General features: G+C 38.3%; 4 protein-coding genes across 7 annotated transcripts in view; 2 read left to right on the top strand and 2 right to left on the bottom strand.

Annotated features, from left to right (window-relative positions):
• LOC109535241 overlaps positions 1-9,078 on the bottom strand; it is a 48,106-nt gene that overhangs the window by 2,626 nt on the left and 36,402 nt on the right. The gene's annotated exons all lie outside the window — the stretch shown is intronic.
• LOC125504472 lies at positions 902-2,741 on the top strand. The gene is made up of 2 exons (XM_048666524.1): positions 902-1,387; positions 1,455-2,741. Exons 1-2 carry the CDS (start codon positions 1,124-1,126, stop codon positions 2,691-2,693), a joined length of 1,503 nt encoding a protein of 500 aa, XP_048522481.1. The 5' UTR covers positions 902-1,123; the 3' UTR covers positions 2,694-2,741.
• On the bottom strand, positions 3,024-6,732 carry LOC109535254 (protein CROWDED NUCLEI 2). 2 transcript variants are annotated; one of them, XM_019901140.2, is made up of 9 exons: positions 6,504-6,732; positions 6,049-6,244; positions 5,878-5,995; positions 5,674-5,825; positions 5,297-5,620; positions 5,005-5,236; positions 3,569-3,715; positions 3,348-3,515; positions 3,024-3,291 (listed from the first exon to the last, which is right to left on the bottom strand). In XM_019901140.2, exons 1-9 carry the CDS (start codon positions 6,607-6,609, stop codon positions 3,070-3,072), a joined length of 1,665 nt encoding a protein of 554 aa, XP_019756699.2. In that variant the 5' UTR covers positions 6,610-6,732; the 3' UTR covers positions 3,024-3,069. The 2 variants fall into 2 exon arrangements, with proteins under 2 accessions (XP_019756699.2, XP_048522480.1); XM_048666523.1 differs by lacking the exon at positions 6,504-6,732 and adding an exon at positions 6,310-6,391.
• LOC125504473 (radial spoke head protein 9 homolog) lies at positions 7,148-8,653 on the top strand. The gene has a single exon (XM_048666525.1). It carries the CDS (start codon positions 7,738-7,740, stop codon positions 8,578-8,580), a length of 843 nt encoding a protein of 280 aa, XP_048522482.1. The 5' UTR covers positions 7,148-7,737; the 3' UTR covers positions 8,581-8,653.

The following is a 9,078-nucleotide window of genomic DNA, read 5'->3' as shown; positions in this document are numbered from 1 at the left end:
TTTTATGTACCCCACAAAAAGAAATCTAGTGGCGTTAAGTCCGGAGATCTGGGGGGCCAATTTTCAAACCCATTTCTGCCAATCCACCTGTTTTGAAAGTTGGCATTTAAAAATTGCCTTAACTGACCACCTATTTTCATTTTTTATGGCCCTGTATGCGCGCGCATGCGTATCGGAATAATAATGAATGTTGTGTCTATTCAAGAGACCATTGAAAGTACATTCATCACTAAATAACACATTTTCGAAAAACTTTTCATTTTCTGCCACTTTATCTAACACCCACATGCAAAACTCAGTTCGGTTTTCAAAATAATTTAAGGATAAAAGTTGTGCTTTAAATTAAAATTAAAAAAAAAATTAAAAAAAATTAAACTTCACCCAATGGTGCACAGAACGACTATTTGACGTATTTTATAAAAAGGCAAAAACTTAGCTATTAACATCCTAATACCATTCGATATGTAATTAAAAATTTCATTTACTGGTAAGTTAAAAAATATGGGGTTGTATTTAAATTAATCAAGTTAGAGCCACTTAAAGTTCTTATTTGATTAGTTTAAATTTTTGGACACACTGTATAACATGGTAACTTTATTATCATTGGGATATGATATTATATTTTGTTGCAATTCACTATAAATTACGGTTACATAACTTAAATACTTCTAAAGTATTTGACACGTGAAAATTAAATCAGATTTTGATTAAATTCTTTTGAAAAAAAATTGATTTAATTCACAGACTTCCGTGCCGTACAGCGTGAATAACCCTGTACAGTATAATCTTGTAGAGTGGAAAAAGATGGTCTAATAAAGCGGATTTTTTTTATATTTTTGATATAAGCTCAGAAAAAAATTCCTTTAACAATATTTGCGGAAGGAGTCGGAATTTTTCAACTTAAAGCATCATTTTCTTACGCATATAAATGCACAACTCTGTCCTAATTTAACCGACTTTGTATCTCTTACGGTTTACAAGATTCCAAGGCTGGACATAATATTTTTGCAGTTCCATAACTTGTATTTGAACGATGTACTTTGAGTGAGCTTTGAAATTATTTATAGTAAAAATCCAACCCAAATAGCTAACGAATTTCAGACTAATCGAAGTAAATGGCAAAATGGTCTTAACCAAATCCAGAGAAGACCTTGCCAGATTATTGGCGGCAGCTCCAGATCCAGCCCAGCTGGTGATTTTGCGAAAAGAATCTGAAACTGGTTCTAACGTTAGTTCTGCACCGAAACCTTCCGCTCAAGAGGTCGCAGCTCTTCGATCTGAGCTAGAGCTAATCAAGGACCAAGCTGAGGAAACGCAGCGAATTAAAGAGGGCCTCAGAAGTGACAACATCCGACTAACCCATCGGATTTCCTATCTTGAAGAGCAAGTAAGACTCTTGTTATCCAAAACCCAGGAACCCTATTGGTAGTTGATGAATTCTAATTAAATTCCAGGTATCAGAGCTGCAAAGCAAAAAATCTGCTCTAGAGCCGCGACTTCCATCCACTCCTACTCCTGTGATCTCCAAGTCAAACCAAAATGTCACCAACATTAATATCACGTCCCAAAGCTCTCCGGTGTCTAGTCATTCAGGCGACATCCAAGTTTTCCAGAAAGGCCCTCAAGTGACTGCTTTAATTAGCAGCGTTCCTGCTGCGGAAAAGGACGCAATCACCGTCCGCTCCAAAAGTAGTTTATCCAACGTGTCCAGTACCCATATAGTGGCGCCCAATCCCCAGCTGGACTATCAGAGCCACCACAAAGTACAAAAGCACAAATCTCCAAGGAATGGCTTCAAATCGCCCTTGAGAGAATGTTGCGATGAAAGTGATAAAGGGTCTTATAGAAAGCATCATCATCACCATCGGGAGAAGGATTATAACTCAGAAACCAACTCCCATGGGGACCAGCGGCCAAGAGGGAAGAACATGGAAAAACGATATTCCGCAGATTTTTCTAAAACAAACTCTGAAAAGGATTATCGGAATTCCGATGTGGTCGATCAAAGCTACAAGAAAGCCACGAAAATAATCCAGGAGCTGACGCGGCCCACCAAAGAAGCCACCTTATACGAGAAACACCGACAGCGATGTATAACGGCCTCGGAGAAATACAACGCCGATATCTTGAAGCATTACAACGCCAGAAAATCCACTTCTGTCCTGGACTTCAGGTCCGAAGTGCACATAGGTCCAAAATATTCGGATTCACGAAGCGTTGAAGACCTGGAAGCTCCGGAGAGCCCCTCCAAGGCAATGACCAAGCTGTTTAAGAAACTTCAATCCTCCAGAAGCGTGAAGTCCTTGGACTTCGACAGTGATTGCAACTCAACCTCCACGAGAAACGGCTACAAGAGCACCGACTACAATTCGGAAGTTGACAATAGTCGCAAACATCCCGCGTATCCGAGTTATTATGACCACAGTTCAAAGCCGAGACCGACTCCTCCGAAGAAGCCGTTAAGGCTGTCGCTGCACAAAACCCCCAGCCTTCAATCGGTGGAGTCTTCAAGTAATACTCATGAGGCCCAGAATGGTAAAGCCGAGTCAAGGAAGCGCAACTACAAGGGGCTGAGGCATTCACCGGAAAAAAATGGAGAAAGTCGAGAACATAGTGACTACAAAGACCAAATCATGTGGAATTGCTATAGAAGGACTTTGGATAATGGCGTAGAACAGGGCACCTGGTGTTGAAGTTGGGGTTTTGATTATGTCTGTACAAATAAAACTGTGTTGAATAAATGTTGTTTTACTAGAAGAAAAAGGTTTGTTCTTGTGGATTTGCGGGAAAGAAAGTAAACTTCAGTTGTGGTAATTTGGTTTTATTCACTTTCGTCTGAGCTGGGACAGGTATACAAGGTGTTTCATCAGAAATTAACATTTGTTAATGGACACTGCCGTTTGTCCTGGAGAATAAGCGTCTCTTCTAAACTTCATCCGAAAAACCTTGCGTAAACATATGTCTTCAGTTGTTACTTTTCCCGATTCAGCCAGATAAAAATGTATCTACTTCCAAAAAATATCAAAGAATAATCAAGATTTTATTAACATCGGTTGACAATCCATGAATTTAAAAATACACTTCTGGCTTAGTTGGATGCTCTTTCTTGACCGCATCCAATTTATTCAAGCTCTTCAGGAAATTCTTGAAAGCCACTGAGCTGCTGACCAAACGCTTAGGCTCAATCCCTTCCGAATCTGTCGTGTCCAATTCTCGAATGGTTTCAGCCTTTTCCTTAATGTTTCCAAGGAAGCTGACTTTATCTTGCATTTTTGAGGCCAGGGCTTGGATCTGAAATCACCTCGCGTTTAGGGCCTTGCCACTAATCAAACTACCGCTGAAAAAACCTTAGCAAATTGGGTTTTATTTTTGCCAACCAACTCTGTAGTCTTTTCGGTCCAGAATTTTTGCTTAGGACTATTGCTATCGGATAGTTCACTGAATGTTGTATTCGACTCGTCCAGCTTATGTTGGGAGTCTGTCGTGTTATCTATTGTTGATAAACTCAGTTCAGACTGAAAATTAATCCAGCAATAAGCACTGAGGTTTAGTGACGCTCAAAAACTACCTCTAGCTGATCCAGACTGCCGCTAAATTCCAGGCTACTGCTTACGTTTAACTTTTCGAGATTTTTCTCCAACTGTTTGATTTTTTCTTGAATTGTCCTCATGTCTAGTTCAGTTTGAGACATCGAAGCCAAGACTCCTGCAGTTTGCTGAAAGTCGATAGATATAGAACGTTTTTATGTACAGGGTTTTTAATTGAACATTTTTTTAACTGGAATGACGCATTTTTATTGCTTATTCGAATTATTCGCAAAATTCTTGGCTAATTCGAAATGAATCTTCTATATTGATATTCAACTGGTTTTGACTTATTAACCAATATTGATCGAACTTTGGCCAATTTTTTTGTTTTTCGTCAAATTTGAAAATTTCTGAAAAATCAGCTGAAGTTGGAATTTTAGTGAAATTTGGTCGACTTTTCGATAAAACCTTGTTCTTTCCGTTTGCGGATGTAAGTGGTTTGAGAATTACGAATTTTTGCACTTCAAGTTGTACGGTTTTTTTTATTTCTCGTCGCGTTAAAATTTTTCTGAAACATCAGCAGAATTAGGCATTTTATTGAAATTTAGTCCGCTTTTCGATAAAATATTTTTCGATATGGTGCGAAAATTTCGATTTGTTGGTATACGTGGCTTGGGAGTTATGAATTTTTGTCTAACTAGACTTCAAGTTGTACGGTTTTTTTTTATTTCTCGTTAAGTTCAACTTTTTTCACTGCACTTCAAGTAGTAGATAAGGTTTTTTTAATTTCTCGTCAAGTGTAAATTTTTTTGACAAATCTGCAGAAGTGGAGATTTTAGTGAAATTTGGCCCACTTTTCAATAAAAGCTTTTCTTTATTGTGCGAAAATTTCAGTTTGTTGATGTAAGCGGCTTGGGAGTTACGAATTTTTGTTCAACTGGACTTTAAGTTGTACGGTTTTTTTAAATTTCACAAGTTTAAAAATTTCTAAAGAATCAGCAGAAGTCGGTGTTTTATTGAAAATTGGTCCACTTTTCCATAAAACCTTTTTCTTTATGGTGCGAAAATTTCAGTTTGTTGATCTGAGTAGTTTGGGAGTTACGAATTTTTGTTTAACTGCACTTCAAGGTGTACGGTTTTTTTATAAATTTATCTTAGAGTCTTGCGTGTAGTTCGAATATGCAATAAAAAGTGCGGCATTCCAGTTTTAAAAAATGTAAGTTTGGTCAGCCACTTGAATTTGAGATACCCTGTATCAATTGGTATTACCTTAAATTGAACTAGACGTTATTAAATACAACTTTTGTATTTAATGTTTTTCCTAAATTTCAAAATAGATGTAACAACGGGGTGGCCAAAGTTCAATCAATAACCCTGTACATTCAGGAAGCTTAAAAAACTAGAAAATCCCGCTAATAATTGGAAAATCTAATGAAGAAATTGATGTTTTCAAAAAAGGAGTTGTAGGAGTTTTTACCTGGATATCTGGAGGAATGGTACTATCCAACTCGCCAAAACTGAAAGTTTCCATATAGTAGTGTTTTTCATTGTCCGTATCCCGTTCAGGTAAATGTTCATTATTACTGCGGTCATACAGCTTCTGTTGTGACGCTATGAAGCGTTCATGCATTTTATTGTACTCGATTTCTAGAAGTTTCAGCTTTTTATCCAGAATCTCCTTATCCCTGGTAACTTGCTCCAACTGCTGTCTAAAAGATGGAAGTGACCGTCAATGAAATTCATTCATTAATTTTACTACTATAGTTCACCTTAAGTCTTCGACATTATTTGTCACTTCTTCCAGTTTGGCGAGTGCCACTTTCTTGGTTTTGGTGTTGCATTTGAATTCTTTAGTGGCGTTTTCCAGTTTTATTACCAAAGCGGTTTTCTCCTGGAGCAACTCTTCCAGTTGCTGTTTAGCGGCCCGATTCTCCTTCTGAGTCAATGCGAGCTGTTTGACGAGTTCCTTTTTCTCCTTGTTAACAGACTCCAGTTTTCTGGATAAAACTGCGTGCTCTTTTAGAGATGTTGTTTGCAAACGATGCAGCTCCTCCCTAAGCCTTTTGCATTGAATTTCCAGTTGTTGCTCAATGCTGCAAGGAGAGTCGAATAAATGAGCGGCTTCGCAATGTCCACTGAATCGCACCTCAACTCTGGACGCTCGCATAAATAGATATCTTTCCTGAATAGCGTGCGGCAAGTTTTTGTGGTTAGATCTGTAGCGCTCGACCGATTACTGCCGCTTCTTTGCATAAGCAGATTCGGACAACTTTTATCCACGTCGATTCTGGAGCGGGGCTATGAAGGTTCTGAGTATCCAAAACCTCAGAGAAATGAACATTGTAATTACCTCTGACTTTGAAAAGTTGGTCTCAGACGATCTGGCCGACTTTACCATTATGGGAATTCTGCTAACACTTCCAGGGTTTCGAGTGTATTGATTCAGTTGGGAGCAGACCAACTTGTTTCTGGAAAACCTTGACTAGAACCCCCATATTTTGATTAAATGCAAAATAACTACCGATATAATCTGTACAGGCTCCAAAGCATCCAGGCAACATTTCGCCCAATGGAGCAAATTACGATGGAAATTACAAAAGTTACGGTGTTCCACAGGAGAAGCGACCAACCGAATCTGATCCCCTTGGCCAGATGAGGCTCTAACTGTTGCTCGATTTTTTTGACAACCACCGGCTTTTCATAAAGTTCATCGAGTTCTGAAAATTTTACTGAAACCTTTAGTATTTTTTGAGATGGTATTATTTCCGGGTGGACAGTTTACCAGTGACTAGCTTATTAAAGTAAGCTGGGTGGTACATAGAACACACAAAAATGAGCATAAGTGAAGGCTGAAAGTCATTCGGATTTTGTTGGAAAAGTTGAAAGTTGGTTAGTGCCAAAGGTAACTTTTGGGTTTTTCTGTTTAAATTCCACTGCAATTTTTCGGCGAGCTGGAATGCGGACAAGTTGGTTTACCTTTGCTATATTTGTGAACGTGGGTGATTCCGATAAGGTCCATGAGGCAAAGAATGGCCCAGAAGACGAATCCATAGCCTATAAGAGCCCTCCAACAGATGCGCATGTTGAAGTACGCGAGTGAAAATATCCCGATAGACAAAAAGCAACAAAAAACACTAAAAGAAAATGTTGATGCCTGGAGTTACATGTGAGAGCTGTCAGTAAGATGGACAATACCACACACCTGGAGCAGGTGTGCTAATGTGAATTTTACCTTTCTAAAGTAGCAAAAGTGATTTGTAGTGTTTGCAAAGTAGGTTGCAACTTTCACACCATATAGACAATAAAAGAAATAAAATTGGCATAGAAAACCCATAAAAATTATCGATTGTTTCAAAAGATTTGGTTTGAATGGGAATTATGAATAAAAATGCGCAAAACCTCACAGGATTAAAGCATCCACTTTTCAGTGTTAGAGTTATTTTGGCTGTTTCAACGTATGTTCATAAAAAGCAACAAAAATTCAACTTTCGCAAAATATGATTCATAATTCACACATAAATAATCTGGAGGAAATCCTGGTCTGACTAGCGACTGATAATAGATATGAAAAATTAAAGACAAATAATCCAAAGCAAATGGGAGGTTTGCCACGTCAAGGTTCACAGCTATAAAATATTTATTCTAGAAAGTAATAAAACCGATAGTACGAAATTCCAGCAATAACAACTATCGCCCGGCAGTTATAATTGCAAACTGCCATTTCTGGTCGGTTGTTCGAAGCGGTCTCGGAGTTTCCCACAGTTATACCGTTGAAGTTCCATCGATTGTTCGCAAATTCGATGAATTCTTAATGAATGTGATCAAAACATAATTCTTTGTCATCAAATGAATGTTCAGGTCGATTATATCGTTTCAGTTATTTAGCCGGTTGGAAACTGTGCAGTTTTTCAGTTTCTCAGTTGGATTACTGCACGACTATGAATCGGCGCAGTTTAACCAGTGCGGGAAACAAAGAAATTTCTATATGTAAGTATTACTCTATATATTTCACTTACAGCTCAATTAATCGCTTGTGCCAGAAGAACAACACTTTTCAAGTTTTTAATCGACATAAAATCAATGTTTTAAAGTATTCAAACCGTGCTTTTCTAAACGCGCTCACATTTCCAAACGTTAAAGTTACCTTAGCACTCAATCTAGGTTATACCTAGGCAATAAATCAATGTGACTTTTAAGCTGAAAATCGAAAATGAACGCGAATGCACTACTGGAATGCTTGCAAAGCATTGGCCACTTCGGCCACATAGTCTCCACTGAAGAGCAAATAGTCCTGCAAAACAGCCTGCTGGTTTTGCAAAACGAGAACCATTTCCGAAACGTGTTCTTTTGGGGTAAGATTCTTGGAGCTGACAAGGATTACTATGTGGCTTATGGATACCTGAAAGACGCTCTACATGGCAACATTTTCTACTACAGTAATAACGGAATTAACTGGGGCCTGCTGCCTCAGCCAACCAAGAATGGCTTGTTGCTTACCCCCTTGTGCACTACGAGCTTGCAAGGCGATCCTGCTCTAATAATTGACGTGTTAATTGAAAAAGATGAAACAAGCATAGAAGAGACTCTGAGGGCCGCACAAATAAGAAAACTCAAAGAGGAAGATAGACTGGCCTCTCTGGTTAGGATTATCTGCAGTGAAGCTGCAGTCGCTCCAAGAGGAGTCAACTTCCAAAGACCCGATGGAGTTATAGTGGAAAACTTAGCTTTTGAAGGCTTATCAGCGCTGGAAGCTAGGGAATTTAGTTCATTTTTACATGCCAGACCGCCCACCCAGAAATACAACACCAACTTGCTAACGAGGGACGATTATAATTACGCGATGGATTTTCTGGATCCTTTGGATATCGACATACCGGAAGGCAGTTGGATTATCCAAATATTAGCAGGAGACTCAATAGTGCTCTTGAAGTCGCTGTTTTGGCCCGGACTGGTTTTCTATCATTTCCTGAAAACACCCCGACATGGATTTGTTTATATCGGCAACGGAAAACGGTGCATCGATGTGCCTTTTATGTTAAGCCCTTTTGTTTAACTCACTCGCTTATTGTTAAATTCAACAACGCACATTGCTGTTGATAAATTATTATGAACTTATATTTGGGCAATGATTAAGTTTTAATTTGGGAAATGTTTTTAAGTGCAATCTGTGGATTTGAGAATTAGGATTTTGAAAAATATGGCAATGAATAGCGAGGCTCTATAAAGATTTTTTTAATGCAGGGCGGGACAACTGAAAGTTTTGATTCTTATTTCCCCAAGTGTTGCGTTAAAAATTCGAAAACTCTGAAAACTGATTTTTTATTTTGTGCTTCAACTGTTCGTCTGCTCATAGTTCAGAAATTAGATTGGTGCTTTTAATGTACTTCTGAATTCATTTAAAATATAAATAACCCCTCCTGGCTAAATGGTCATTTGATTCCAGGACCTTGAGCTACATGAAGAAGATTTCCAATGTTTTTGGAAACTCTTAGGTATCTTTTTAGTTGCCATTTATATTTTGGGTTTACAATTTTTAAAGTTTTGGACGGTT

This window comes from Dendroctonus ponderosae, unplaced genomic scaffold, assembly GCF_020466585.1.
Source record: "Dendroctonus ponderosae isolate FM_Combo_2020 unplaced genomic scaffold, Dpon_F_20191213v2 Dpon_F_20191213_5, whole genome shotgun sequence".
NCBI lineage: Eukaryota > Metazoa > Arthropoda > Insecta > Coleoptera > Curculionidae > Dendroctonus > Dendroctonus ponderosae.
This window is presented reverse-complemented; position numbering and strand designations above follow the sequence as displayed.

Coding starts and splice junctions, on each gene's coding strand:
- LOC125504472 (XM_048666524.1), top strand. CDS start 1,124: ATGGTCTTAACCAAATCCAGAGAAGACCTTGCCAGATTATTGGCGGCA. Junction 1,388..1,454: donor TTTCCTATCTTGAAGAGCAA/GTAAGACTCTTG, acceptor ATTAAATTCCAG/GTATCAGAGCTGCAAAGCAA.
- LOC109535254 (XM_019901140.2), bottom strand. CDS start 6,609: ATGCGCATCTGTTGGAGGGCTCTTATAGGCTATGGATTCGTCTTCTGG. Junction 5,237..5,296: donor AATAATGTCGAAGACTTAAG/GTGAACTATAGT, acceptor TCCATCTTTTAG/ACAGCAGTTGGAGCAAGTTA. Junction 3,292..3,347: donor ATAAAACCCAATTTGCTAAG/GTTTTTTCAGCG, acceptor AGGTGATTTCAG/ATCCAAGCCCTGGCCTCAAA.
- LOC125504473 (XM_048666525.1), top strand. CDS start 7,738: ATGAACGCGAATGCACTACTGGAATGCTTGCAAAGCATTGGCCACTTC.